Source organism: Piliocolobus tephrosceles, chromosome 7, assembly GCF_002776525.5.
Source record: "Piliocolobus tephrosceles isolate RC106 chromosome 7, ASM277652v3, whole genome shotgun sequence".
Classification (NCBI taxonomy): Eukaryota; Metazoa; Chordata; class Mammalia; order Primates; family Cercopithecidae; genus Piliocolobus; species Piliocolobus tephrosceles.
In genome coordinates, this window is record NC_045440.1 from 20,146,843 (window position 1) to 20,161,859 (window position 15,017).

Here is a 15,017-nt window from a genome sequence, read left to right on the forward strand (position 1 = left end):
AGCAATAAAAAGCACAAAACTGCAAGAAACAAGCAGTGAAAAAAAAGACCCAAAAAGGACCTTACAGTTGTTTACATTGTGAAAGCTGAAATAAGAAGGCAAAGCAAGGCCAGGCATGGTCGCACATGCCTATAATCTCAGTGCGTTGGGAGGCTGAGGTGGGCAGATGACCTGAGGTCAGGAGTTGGAGACCAGCCTGGCCAACATGGGGAAAACCCCGTCTGTACTGAAAATACAAAAACCAGCCGAACATGGTGGCGCACACCTGAAATCCCAGCTGCTTGGGAGACTGAGGCAGCAGAATCACTTGAACCCTGGAGGTGGAGGTTGCAGTGAGCCGAGTTCATGCCACTACATTCCAGCCTGGGTGACAGAGCAAGACTCTGTCTCAAAAAAAAAAAGAGAAGGCAAAGCATGGCAGTGTTCAGCCTCAGCTGGGAATAAGTCAGGTAACTCAAATTGTTGATCACTCTGTCCATGTGCATGAATGACTGCGGAAGCACCCTGAGCGAACATCGATTTGATGATTACAAATACATTTTAGTGAGTAGGTGAATTCACAAAACAGAATCTCCGAATAACGAGGATCAATTATATATTTTATCCCCGATGCCCCTGGCCCTACAGGGAAAGGGCGTTTATAATCCTCTTAGAAGAAACAGTGTAGATTTTGTGTGCATTTATGCAAGCAATAAAAAAGCTGCTGTTTTCCAGAGGTTTTGATAGCCAGTGTAATCGATAACAGCCAGTAATAATTAGCAGTGCACACACATTACTTCATTGGTTTTTACAACCTTGTAAAGTGGGTGTTATTTCTATGTAAAAGAAAGAGAAAATGTTTGAATGATTTGAGTAACTTAATCATGCTCCTACAGTAGACGGAGGAGTAGGGATTTGCCTGGCACCTAAAATCTTACCCATTACTCTGTATGGAATCAACTCCAAAAGAAGCCTTGTTCCTGTTGCTAGGTCACTGAAGTTGTTTGTGGGTAAAGATCCTATGCTACAATCACAAGGATGTGAGTGTTACCCAATTTATTTTTTAAAATATCATTCTCACTTTAAAAAAAAAAAAAAGTCCTAATCATCATTTTCATGATCATTTTAACTTTGGTATTTGTTTACTTGGAATTCTGATTCACTAATATAATTAAAATATGAAGGATAGTATATTACTATCAAAGAATTTTAGAACTGGAAGTGTCCTTTAAAAATCATATAATAAAATGCATTTACTTTACCTATAGAGAAACTGAAGTTCCTGAAAGTTAACTCACCCACAGTCACACATTAAGACCAGTATCTAACGATCCAGTATCAACCAAACTCTTCTTTGCCTAAGTTTTATGTAGTTCCTTGTGTTTCAGCCAAATTTGTTGAAGCAGTAGTACCCAAAGGTAAGCCCAAATCTCTTGTCCTATCATGCATGCTGCTTTTTAAATTTGATATCCAGGAATGAACCACTGATAGGAAACAAAATTGTAGGAGTTCAAGAGGAGAAAACAGCTGTCTACAGAGGAGCCATGGGGAACTAAAGAGAACCTGCCCAGGAAAGCACTCTCTCTGTGACCCTTTGCAGACCCAGTGCTTTCAGAGCTTCTCATTTTTCATAGGAAGCTGGAAAACCAGATAGTGTGAAATATTGCCAACTGTGTCACTTTAAAACCACAGTGCAAGACAAAAACCAAAAATGACTGTGAGCCTGTTTCAGGGCGCCAGATTGAAACCTCTTCTTCAGCGGATTCACCTTGCCCTGCAGCTTTCATTCCTCTGCACCATTAGTGACAATGAGAAGGAATCCAAGCTAGTTTCTAGTGACAACTTAAGTGAATGCTTTTGGGTTAAACTTATAAGTCAAACCGTTAAGTGACTAGGTACATTCTGGCTGTTTACTTCGTGAAATAATTTGTTTACATGTGTTTTGACCACGTATTACCCATAACACAAAGATCATCTGTGTTTATGACAAGTTAGAATTGATTAGTATTTTGAAGTAAGTGTAGAATTTTGCAGTCTCATATGGTAGCAGACTTGCCATCCTTATCTCATGCACGCCAGGCTCTGGCATTGCATTATCACTTGTTGAAAATGTGTATTTTATCTTGTTTTACCGTAGTAGACATACACAGCATCTGCAACCAAAAGTGTTACTCACTGTCTTAGCCTTACCTTAGTTCTTCCTGAGAAATGAATGGGAGTCGTGGTTATAAAAGCATTTAGTGTTGTAAAACTAAAGTATTCTGGCCTGTAATCCCAGCACTTTGGGAGGCCAAGACGGGCGGATCACGAAGTCAGGAGATCGAGACCATCCTGGCTAACCTGGTGAAACCCCGTCTCTACTAAAAATACAAAAAAAACTAGCCGGGCGAGGTGGCGGGCGCCTGTAGTCCCAGCTACTCCGGAGGCTGAGGCAGGAGAATGGTGTAAACCCGGGAGGCGGAGCTTGCAGTGAGCTGAGATCCGGCCACTGCACTCCAGCCTGGGCGACAGAGCAAGACTCCGTCACACACACACACACAAAAAAAAAACTAAAGCATTCTGAATCTGAAGTGCAGCTGTAGGTTGTTGATGAAAACTTCTTTTCCATTAGTATTAAAAAGTAATCTATGACAATAAGTAACTAGAGAATTTGGGCAGAACCATGCCATTCATCCATACATATACAAAAATACGTGAATTATAAATGTACAAATAATTAAAATATGTAAATTAGAAATACACAAACTCAGTGAATTTTCACAGACTGCACATGGCTGGGTGACCAGCACACAAATTAAGAAATGAAATATCCACACTGCTGTTGATAGGCATTTGGCTTTCTATTTGGGAACTGTTAATGTTTAATGCTGCCATGAGTGAGCTTAGTATGCATCTCGATTGAGTGTATATCTAGGAGCGGAATAGCTGGGTTGTAGGGTGTTTTTTGTTGTTGTTGTTATTTTTTGAGACAGAGTCTTACTGTGTCACCCAAGCTGGAGTACAGTGGCATGATCACAGCTCACTGCAGTCTTGACCTTCCAGACTTGGGCAATCCTCCTGCCTCAGCCTCTTGAATACTTGGGATGACAGGGGCACACTGACATGCCCAGCTAATTTTTTTGTTATTATTATTTGTAGAGACAGAGTCTCCCTGTATTGCCCAGGCTGGTCCTGAACTCCTGGGATCAAGCATTCCTCCCACCTGAGCCTCCTGAAGTGCTGGGATTATAGGTGTGAGCCACTGTGCACAGCCTCCATATGTGTACCTTTACACTCCCAGTTTTCCAATGTATTTGAATCAATTCAGACTGAATTAGCAACATACGAGTTCTAGTTGTTCCACTTGCTAACTAACACTTTATGTTGGCTTTTTCGTTTTAGTCATTTTTTTCATTTCGTTTTGTTTCTCTGAGACATAGTCTCACTCTGTCGCCCAGGCTGGAGTGCAGTGGTAGGGTCAGTGGCAGGATCTTGGCTCACTGCAGCCTCCACCCCGAGTAGCTGGGACTACAGGCATATGCCACCACGTTCAGCTAAGTTTTGTACTTTTAGTAGAGATGGGGTTTCATCACGTTGGCCATGCTGGCCTCAAACTCCTGATGTCATGTGATCTGCCTGCCTCAGCCTCCCGAAGTGCTGGGATTACAGGCGTGAGCCACCACGCCCTGCCTCATTTTAGTCATTCTAATGGCTATCTCATCGTGGTTTGAATTTACATTCCCTGATGATTATTGAGGTTGCACACCTTTTCATTTGTTTATTGGCTGTTTGGCTTATTCTCTTGTAAAGTACGTAAACAAGTATTTGGCACTGACTTGGTAAACTTTTTCCATACAGTGAGTTTAAAAAATAAATAGTGTGCATTTATAAACAATCAAAGAGCAAGCTAGTTTGCCCTGTGAACTCCATTGTAGTAAGTAACTTTTGAGAGGTCTACTGATACATCTGTAAACCAAGACGACTTTGGCCACCATGATTGCCTTTTGTATAAATTTATAAACAAGAAGAACCTTTGAATGTGCTTTTCAGGCCACTGAAAGCTACCAGCATTGAGGCTACCAGCATTGGTAAGAAAAAAGAAAATAAAATTAGTAATAAATGCAAATGCAGTTTTTTGTTTTTTAGCTTTGGGAATAGCTTTTTGACTGTTTGGTTTTATGAATTGTTGTATGAATTCTGATTGGTAACAGAATCAGCTGTTAATTAGTAAAATGTTACTAATGTGAAGAGTTAATTTAGGAAAAGAATGTAGCTTAAATTGCCCTTTTAAAAAATGCTTATTTTTACAGTTGTTAGGATTTTTTTTCTGCTTACAGAGGAATACGTGGTTGTGTTCAAAATTTCCAAGGTTACAGAAATTGAATATTCTCACCTCCCAGAGACAATTAAGTTTGGTTTGTGTTCATCCAGGTTTTCTTCTATAAATTTACTAACATGTATCACAAATGGTAATATACTCAACATACTGTGTTGCCGTTTGTCTTCTAATCTAACAATAATTGTTGTTACTGAATTTTTAAAGTTTCTTTTATTATCTGTGATAATTGGATACTCAATTACTGACTATAAGAATGCCTTGTTAAATAGATAAAAATGTAATTTATATGTCAGTTAACCTTTTAGGTCCTTAAAATATTCATTTGCTGGCACGGTCCAGTATAAATATTTTAATTTACTCAATACAGTGTTTCCCAGTACACAGAAAAATTGCAACTAAGGGGGATGTAAATTAAAAGGGTTTGTTAAAAGGGTGAAAGTGGCTTGGGTTTTTGACCATTCTTTTTATATTTGTGGCATCAGAATTATGATAATTCAGCTATAGAATTGGTAAATCTACTCTTAAGTTTGCTAGAACTTCTCTGGATTGAGCCTATACTTTGTAACATGATGGCAGCGTCTGCTCATCTCTGATGGCCGGGTGGCAGTCAAGTTAAGAATGTGCTCTTCAGAACACCCGCAGATCTGACTGGTCACCCGAGGATTATGCTTGTGTCTAGTTCAGTACTCAGTATTATTGGGAGTGTCATTAACTCCTTCCTAAAAGCAAGAGTCCTGGTCTCTGATTGGAACTCTCCGTGTGGATTTTTTTTAAGCAGCGAGGCTAATTTTAAAATATAGACCGGGCACGGTGGCTCACGCCTGTAATCCCAGCACTTTGGGAGGCCATGCCGGGCAGATCATGAGGGCAGGAGTTCAAGACCAGCCTGACCAATGTGGTGAAACCCCATCTCTACTAAAAATATAAAAAAATTAGCCAGGTGTGGTGGCACACGCCTGTAGTCCCAGCTACTCGGGAGGCTGAGGCAGCGCTTGAACCCGGGAGGCAGAGGTTGCAGTAAGCCAAGATTGCACCACTGCACTCCAGTCTCTGGGCGACAGAGTGAGACTCCATCTCAAAAAAAAAAAAAAAGTATAACCACTGGGCTATTTAAAGAACAATTCTATACAAATAAAGTAAAATCTGAGGTATTCTGCTTTGTGGAGTAATATAACATCTAATGTACAAATAAAATCTTTATTTTCCCCTAATTTAGAGGCAACTTGCCAGACAAATTATTATATTCTAAGGTCTGTAATCTCAACAAATCTCGCCTTATGTTGAAATAAGAATAACTTAGCTGCATATCCTCTATCCAAGTTGAATAGACTAAAATACTGGTGTTGCTAGATATTAAAGAAGATGCATTATTTTAATACCTTCATCGTAATTGTTGTTGGTGAAATCGGTCTGATTCTAGGTTTGGGAATTAATCCTCTTGAGTTTCTTATGCTAAAAAGCAGTATTTTGCTAGGTGAAGATCACCTTTCACTTTTATAAAGCATTTTACCAAATGTGCTTTTCTGTTTCCGCAAAGACCAGGCAGAATTTTCTCCGTGGATTATAGGCAATTTTTCAGGAACAGAAAATAGACATTCTTCTCTGGAGGATTTTCTCTGACCAAAGTGGCATCACAGAATAGATATCCTTAATAAAAACTGGCGAATAGGAAAACATTTGACATAGATGTTATCATGCCAAGGAGAGTGCCGTGGTGTGTTTTTGGCCACCCTTAGTGTGAAGTACTAGTTTTAATAGCTAATCAAATAATTGTAGGATAAATTATTTTATGCTGGCCAAAAAAAAAGGTGATTCAAAATAACCTAACCATTAGTTCTGTTTGGGAAACGCTGGTAACTAAAAAACCATAAATGTTAATGTCTCATTCCTCTCTCCTTCATTGGTAGTGTGGGCAACCCAAAGAAAATGACCCTGTTTTTCAGATGTTTCCACTAATTGTTTGGGAAAACAAAATTGTTTCCCATTTGTTCTTCTGGGAACAAAAAAAAAAAGGAGCTGTCGTTCTTCAAACTGTGTAAATGGTCAAATTGCGTTTTTGTTTTTTAAACAGTCTTATTTCCTGAGCTGAGAATGCATTATCAGACTTACCCTGCAGTATGTTTTGTCTGCTAAATTAAAGCAAATCAAAACAAAACAACAACAAAAAGCCCACTATAACCTGCATGTAGGTTTTTAGCAGTAAGAAATTACCTGTGACAGATGCTTAGCCATTGTCATGTGAACAACTTCGTTGTAATAAACATAAACAAGAGTTGCATGGGGGAACCATGGGAACTGATTGATCAGATTTTAAGGAGAGCCATTATACCGTAAGCATCAGGACTGTTTAGGGAGTGTCTGTTCAGGATGTTGGAAAGCTCAAAGTATGTGATGGCTGTGGAAGTTCTGAGGCAGCACGCTGCTGCTACTCCCGGATACCTGATGCCAGGTTTTATAGCAGCTTACGTTTTAGTTACAGTGTCTTTCTCTTGATGTCTTTCTTGTTACCTATATTCCTAAATAATTTTTTTCAATATCGTCTTGAGCAGTACTGGCAAGCATAAAAATGGCTTTTGCATGTATTTTATGGAATGTATGTAATTAGCCTTATCTTCTACTTGTGTTCATAAGCCATGTGAATAAACTCAGGTCCTACTTGTAGAACTTTATTGCTTGAGATCTGACTTTGCAATTGCAATTTTCTCCGTGCTCTTGAATTGAAGAAGATATTAAGTGGGACCCCTGGAAATCAGAAACAGGTTAAACATAAGCCTAATCAAAGTCTCAAGATTATTCGAAAGATGGTTTGTTTTGTTTTAAGGGCAAGGTTGTTGTTTTATTCTTTTGGGGGCTCTCTGAAGTGAGACTGATGATCTTAGGGTGTCAGTATTCATCGTTCTTAGGGTGTCAGTATTCATCGTTCTTGTTTCCTTTCAGTTAGTGTTGGAAATTTATTAATCAGGTTGAGTAAAATATGAATCCTGCCCTAAGGGCTTTCCTACTTAGTGGAAAAGCTGTGATTTATAAAGACACAGTGTAATGAAATAAAGTGATAATGAAAAGCCTTGGGCAGACTGGCTGTGTAATATATTTTAGGCAATTTACACAGGTTGGTTTAATTATTATTATTTTTGTTCTTGTCAGAATTGTCCTTTCTAATAGTAGGATCTCTCAGACTATCCTTGCTGCTGATGAAAATAGGCTCCAGTTTTTTCTTAAAGTCCAAACCATTCCTTTAAAGGCTAACAGATGTTTGCTCTCCACTTCAGTCAGTGAAAGGTGATATTTAAGTATAGTCTTAACTAGTTACTTTCCTCTTTGCCTTTAAATACCACATTAAGTGCACGTATATATGCATCCCTGTAGGTTTTTGACCAAAGCACACACCCATACCCCTTCCTGCCTCCCTGGAACTGGTTCAAGATTTGGAGAGAAGAGTTTGCTTGTGGGTGTTTCCCTTGTCTTATCTCTGAGTGAGCATATGCTAGGGTTGAATGTATTTTGAACCTTTCATTTTAAATTTGGAACCGAAGTAAGAGTTTAAAGTGCAACAGAAGAGAGTCTGCTGAACTTTAGACATGAGGGATCCAGGGAGGAAGGTGCGTAAATACATCCTGAAGCATTCTCTAGAGGTTTTCTCATACAGGTGACCATCTTTACACATATACAGTATTATAAGCTAATAACTACTATTCAAAGGAATATTTAAAGCTATATGAAAATGTATGTGGCACTTATGTCATGTTTATGTGCTTAATTTTAGTAGCCGTGCCTCTAGTATTTCACACTTTTTACATTAATAGCAAAATAAGTAAATTCTGAATTTTTATTTGAAAGCCTTTTAGGAAAGCTTAGGAGGCTGGGTATTTGTAAGGGGAAAAATATATCATGTGTGATTGATCTTCAAGGGAATGATGAAAAAGTATATAGGCATTTTAAGCATTTTATCATTTTGTCTTCTATAGCATCAGATAAAGAGACCTATAAATGGTTAATAGATGAATGTTACCCAGGTCCTCCTCAGAGTTCAGAAGCAATTCTTTCTTTACTGATTATTATTTATCTTTGTTCGTTAATTTTAAGCACAGTTGCTTGCATTTGTAGTAGGCTGAACTGATTTCTTTCCTGACTGATCTTTTCCAGAGCCTGGCCCAACTAGAGAATCTGTGCAAACAGCTGTATGAAACCACAGACACAACCACTCGACTCCAGGCAGAGAAAGCCTTGGTTGAATTTACCAACAGCCCCGATTGCCTGAGCAAGTGCCAGCTACTCCTCGAAAGAGGAAGTGTGCGTAAGATCTGAAAATCCTAAAGGATAACAGGCACTTAGGAAACTTTATTCTGGTTGTCTGTGTAGGAATAGCTTGGGATAGCTTCTGTTTCCTGATTTTACTAGGTGTCCCTGACTTATTTTCACTTTTAAAAAGTACCATACCTACCAGGTTGGCAAAACGGCCATACAGCCTCATCAAGAAAATCTCTTTGAACATGCATTTCTGTTCTGTAATTTTTCATCCTAAATTTCCAGAACTCGTTTTCTGCTTTTACATTTAAGTGCCATATCCTATCCTTTCCAGAATAAGATAGGACTGTAGATAAATGACCTTTTTATTTATTTTATATATATATATATATATATATATATTTTTTTTTTTTTTTTTTGAGACGGAGTTTCACTCTTGTTGCCCAGGCTGGAGTGCAATGGCGCAATCTCGGCTCACTGCAACCTCCACCGCCCGGGTTCAAGCGATTCTCCTGCCTCAGCCTCCCGAGTGGCTGGGATCACAGGCATGCACCACCAAGCCTGGCTAATTTTATATATTTTTTTTTTAGTAGAGACGGGGTTTCTCCATGTTGGTCAGGCTGGTCTCGAACTCCTGACCTCAGGTGATCCACCCGCCACGGCCTCCCAAAGTGCTGGGATTACAGACGTGAGCCTTTGCGCCCAGCCAATAAATGACATTTTTAATCCGAAGTCCTAGTACAAGATCCTCAGTCTTCTCTGTGTTTTGTGTCCTCTCTGCCACAGCTGCTGTTTATTGCCTTACAAGTCCAGGAACAGTGACCTTGACAATGAAATTACAGGAGATTGTAGGATTTAAAATGGAATCGGAACCTCCTCCAGCTTAAAAATGTCATTGCAGTGATCAAAATAATGATCCTAATGAGATATAATTTGATAAAATCACTATCTTTGGCAAGATGGAAGTGTTGGGAAGGGCAGGATCCCCCCAGGATCCCATGAAAGGGCATCATGAGAGGCAGATCCCAACTAGACTTCAGCAACAAGCACTGGCCTTCTTTAAATAAAGTGGCAATGTACAGTGCAGTCCTCATATTTTTCCTAATCCTCAAACAGCTTCCCAATCGTGCTTAACTATATTACGCTCTTTCACAGATGAAAGAGAAGACACCAAGAAAAGGCACATATATTAGCCATCGTTCTTGTGTGTGTGAAAAAAAATGATAATGCCATGTGGTATTCTGAACAACAGTAATCCCTAAAGAATTAGTTAATCAAAATTTGCTTTCCAAAAGTTTCCTTAAGACTGGAATGAAATGTGAAAACATGAAAGTTAATTGGTTGAGAGGATAGAATTCTAGTTGACTTTATTTTTGACTTTTTATAAGTATTATAATATTGTTTATGCAATAAATAGAACAAATTGTGATTGGTTGACATTATCCCTTAGTAGCTGAGGGATATAACTTTTTCCCCAAGTTATCTGAATGATACAAAGTCATGGTCAGAGATTGTGTGGTGGTCTGTTCTAAGTTTTATGCACATAGTGTTTTATATATTTCTCTTAAATCACTTGGTGTTTGGATTGATGCGCTTGTATTTGTCCTGTGGGAGATGCCCAGCTAGCTCTGCCAGCTAACTCCTGCTGGAGCAACAGTACAGTCTCTCTCATCACTAATCTTATACCTGGTGGTATTACGTAATACTAACATAAATGGATAGTCTGAAGGACTACCATCTTAAGGACTTTCTGTGTCATAGAAAATTGTCTTTGACCCTTGATTAAAATACTTTAATGGTTCTGAGCCTGTTCCTGTTTTATGGCATTGTATATAATATAGCCACATGGAGGAATTCTTTCATGGCTCCTTCTTAGGCATTTTGAGCAAATGAAATGCTTTGAGTCTCCATAAGGTTAAAACTTGTTAAAGCCACATTTGAGAATGTGATGAAGCTATTCCATTGCTTAAGGCATAATTTTTATTTCTCACAAATAACCTTAAGTTTACTTTTAAACTATCATATACATTCCCCAGCCCAATAGCTGATTAATAGCTGCACTGATGGAAAAATACAATTTGGAGATTAACTATACAGCATAGTATGGTGGTTTCCTCTAATAATTCTTTTCTTTTTTCTCTAATATCATGCCATAGAAATATTTTGAGGTGAAACTGTTGGAAATATCATTATAACAGATACTGAGGGGAGATTTCTTGGTTTAAATGAGGGGAGAGATTTTTTTTGTAATCTCTCTCTTTCTGAAAAGATGCCCTCTAGTTCCTGTCCCTCAGAGTGAAGCAGATATCTGTATTAGATTCAGTTTGATCAGACTGCTACTTTATCTTCCCCGTTGTTCATTGTTGAAGTCAGCTAAATAAACTTATGCTATGTGGTTCATTCTTCCTCAGAGTAATAGACCCTCTAAAATCCAGAGGATCAAGTCTGCCAAAACTGATTGCCTTTTCTTGAGTCTGAGCACAGATCTCCAAGTTAAAAACCTTGTGGCTGGCTTGCTCAAAACAATTTTAAGTCCTTTTTCCCTCTCTTTTCACAGTCCTCTTACTCCCAGTTACTGGCAGCTACATGCCTTACCAAGCTTGTATCACGCACAAACAACCCCCTACCATTGGAACAGCGAATAGATATTCGTAAGTGGAAAATTTTCTGTTCTGTCTTGAAGAAAATAGTTTGTTTAGTGATGAGCTAGTAATAGTCAAATGTATGTTTTTGTTCAATGACGTGCTGAGATTGCTAACCATACAAAAATGTCTGGAATCCAGCTTGTTTCCAGAATTTGGGGCTTATGAAAGTGAAGGGCCCAATGCAATTACTTCTGAATAAAGCCTAAGTCCTCCCTTTTGTCATCAGAAGATTTCTTTCATTCATCTTTTCTTTACTGTCACTAATAACTAAGAAAAACATTGTTAACAATTTTTAATTCTGTGTAGACCACATTCTTTAGCTACCTAGGAGTAGAGTCAAAGTGGCTATACTGCAAATTCTTCACGTGACAAAATAAAATTCTGAATTAGAGCACCTACTAATCTTAAATTTGGACCAGTAGCATAAAGAATTAAGACAGTTTGGGTTAAATAGTCTAAATTTATAATTTCTTGGCCATTTAGCATATCTAAAGATATACACCCTTCTCTGGCAGAGCTTTCTATTATGTGGATTGGTTTTGTTTGTTGTTTTTTTTTAATAGGGAACTATGTGCTCAACTACCTTGCCACTCGGCCAAAGTTGGCTACTTTCGTGACACAAGCACTTATTCAGTTATATGCCAGAATCACAAAACTGGGCTGGTTTGACTGTCAGAAGGATGACTATGTCTTCAGAAATGCAATCACAGATGTCACAAGGTTTTTACAGGTACAGTGTATATATTTGATGTAATGGGAATGGCAGAGCCAGCATATACATATATATAAACACACACACACGCTTACGTGCTTATCTACTTTTTAAACATGACACAAAGTAGAATTATTTGATGTATTCTCTTCTGCATGTTTTTTACCCTTAGTATGTCTTGGTAGTGTTTGCATGTTGGCAAAAACAAACCTTGTCTCAGTCTTTCAAATCCCTATATATGGTCCCAAGTGAAAATATGATAATTTAACTAATTAGTTAATATTTTATAGATGGGCATTTCCTGGGGGTCTTTTTTGTTTTTTTTAGTGTTAAATTAATACTTCAGTGAATAGCCCGGTACATTTATTTTGGATAAGTGTGTTTGTAGGATCAATTCCTAGCCTTGGAAAGATATTTCCAAGTTATCCTCAAAAAAGTTATACAGGATGTACTTCATAATGATGTTTTGGTCAACAGTAGACCACATACACAACAGCAATCCCATAAAATTATAATGGAGCCTAGTGATGTTGAACCGTCTTAATGTCGTAGCACAATTTTTTTTTAAGTAAATTTAGTGTAGCCTAAGTGTACATATTTGTAAAGTCTGTAGTGGTTGTACAGCAATGTTCTTGGCCTTCACATCCACTCACCACTCACTCACTGACTCACCCAGAAAAACTTTCAATCCTGTAAGCTTCATTCATGGTAAGCGCCTATACAGGTGTAGCTTTTTTGAAAAAAATCTTTTACGCTGTATTTTTACTTTATCTTTGCTATGTTTAGGTACACAAACACTTACCATTGTTATAGTTGCCCATAGTGTAGTCATGTGGTATACAAGTTTGTGCCTAGGAACAATAGCCTGTACCATATAGCCTAGGTGTGTAGTAGACTGTACCACATAGGTTTTTGTAAGTACACTCTATGAAATCCTCTAATAACACATTTTGTAGAATGTATCGCCATCATTAAGTGACTCATGACTGTATCTACTTCCACCAACAGTTGATAAGAGGAACTGCTTACCTCAGCCCTGGAAGCTAAACTTTTTACTTTTTCCCATTTAATAGGTTAAAAAAATTGGTATCTTATTGTTTGGGTTATGAGTGAGACTGGACAAATTTTCATATGCTTGTATTTATTGCTTATATTTGTTTTTCTGTGAACTTCTATTTATATCTTAAGCACATTTCCTTAGATTCTTTACCTTTTGCTTATTGTTGTAGACAGTCTCTTTGTAAAATGTGTTGCTTACTTGTCATTTACTTTAGTGATGTGTTTTGCAATTTACCTAAAATGTATATGCTATAATGTTTATGGGAATTTTTTTAATGTAAAAGTTTTGAATTTTGATGAAGTCAGATTTCTCAGTGTTCCTTTGTGGTGACAGTTAGGTTTTATGTCCAGCAAAACAACAGTTTTAAACTATGATTCCTTGCTGCCTTGTCTAGGCAGTTTTACTAATGACACAGGAGCCCATCATTCAAAAGTATGAGTGCATGCCAAATGCCAAAACCGAGCACCCGTGACAGCTCTTTCTACCTTATGCTTTTTTTTAACCAGGATAGTGTTGAATACTGCATCATTGGTGTCACAATTTTATCTCAGCTAACCAATGAAATTAATCAAGTAAGTGCTACAGCCTTCCTCATTGAAGTAAGTGCCATATTTTTTCTTAGTATTGGTGTTTTCTGCTGTGTGTGGGATGATCTTTTTTGGCAGTTGTGTGCTTTTGCGGTAAGTGATTAATGCCCTCTTGAAACAAAATAGTTCCATTGGGTTTTCCTCTGTAAGTGCAACTCACTTTTTGTCCTGTTCGCCTTCTGTCTCCAGGTTATTTTCCCTTTTTCCATTTTAGCTTTTTTTTTTTTTTTTTTGATACTAATTTTCATTTTAGAGATAAAAGCGATCCCAGCACTTTGGGAGGCCAAGGCAGGCGGATCACCTGAGGTCAGGAGATCAAGACCAGCCTGGCTAACATGTTGAAACCCCGTTTGTACTAAAAATACAAAAAATTAGTCGGGCATGGTGGCACGTGCCTGTAGTCCCAGCCACTTGGGAGGCTGAGGCAGGAGAATTGCTTGAACCCGGGAGGCGGAGGTTGCAGTGAGCCAAGATCGTGCTATTGCACTCCAGCTTGGGCAACAAGAGTGAAACTCCATCTCAAAAAAAAAAAAAAACAAGGGGGCGAAATACTACTGCTTTGCCCATGAAAAGAGAATGACTTCCAAAAAGGGACCATAAAGGTCGACCTTTTGTGTGCCCCTTCTGCTCCTGTATACCTTAAAAGTTTTAAATGGTCATTGATGTCACAGAATACTACAGAGGAAACACCAGTGGCTTTCTTTTGCCCTGGCTATATTTTAGTCATTTACTTTTTTATCCAGCTAAAAATTTGTGATTATAGAACAGGCCCATATCAGTATTAGTTATAACGTCTCACCCTTAAGTTGGAAGCATATTAATGATATTGGCATTACTGTTGCTATTGCTCATAATTCTGCAGACATTTTTATTAACCCTGAGAAATCTTAACTGTGAGTTGGTCCTATTTCAAATATGTTAGCTTAGAGCCTGTGAAAATTGGGAGTCCATGTTGTGTTCTCTTGCCACATGCAATCCCCGTTGTGATCAGTAGTTACCAAAATAATAACAGCTTACACTTTTGAGTGATCACTGTTACCACCATTCTAAGCACTTTATAGTAACTAATTTTATTCTCGGAACAGTCATATGAGGGTGATCACTGTTACCACCATTCTAAGCACTTTATAGTAACTAATTTTATTCTCGGAACAGTTATATGAGGGTGATCACTGTTACCACCATTCTAAGCACTTTATAGTAACTAATTTTATTCTCGGAACAGTCATATGAGGTAGGTACTGTGTTTATCCCATTTTCTGGATCAGGAAACTGAGGCACATAAAGATGAAATCATTTGCCTAAGGTTTCACAAGCAACGAATGTGATTCAAACCCAAATAGTCTTATCCTAGGGCCTGTGTTCTTAACAACTAATGTGCTGTTTAACCACTCTTACCTTTGCAGCAGAAGAGCAGATGCATTACCTAAGGATAGAGATTGTGGACTTAATGTTTTCCCCTTTGAAGCTT

The 15,017-nt window shown here is 38.2% G+C and overlaps 1 protein-coding gene across 6 annotated transcripts in view; it reads left to right on the plus strand.

Annotated features, from left to right (window-relative positions):
• XPO7 (exportin 7) overlaps positions 1–15,017 on the plus strand; it is an 88,556-nt gene that overhangs the window by 39,236 nt on the left and 34,303 nt on the right. Inside the window, exons 1-5 of one of the 6 annotated variants that reach the window (XM_023216659.1) lie at positions 3,895–4,046; positions 8,441–8,587; positions 11,100–11,193; positions 11,751–11,917; positions 13,466–13,531. Coding sequence is in view for 4 of the 6 variants with exons in the window: in XM_023216655.1 (XP_023072423.1) it covers positions 7,876–7,896; positions 8,441–8,587; positions 11,100–11,193; positions 11,751–11,917; positions 13,466–13,558 (522 nt within the window). In the remaining 2 variants the exon portion in view is untranslated. Of the gene's footprint in view, positions 1–3,894; positions 4,047–7,759; positions 7,944–8,440; positions 8,588–11,099; positions 11,194–11,750; positions 11,918–13,465; positions 13,559–15,017 lie in introns of those variants that run through there. The other 5 variants (XM_023216655.1, XM_023216656.1, XM_023216658.1 and 2 more) reach the window with 5 other exon arrangements.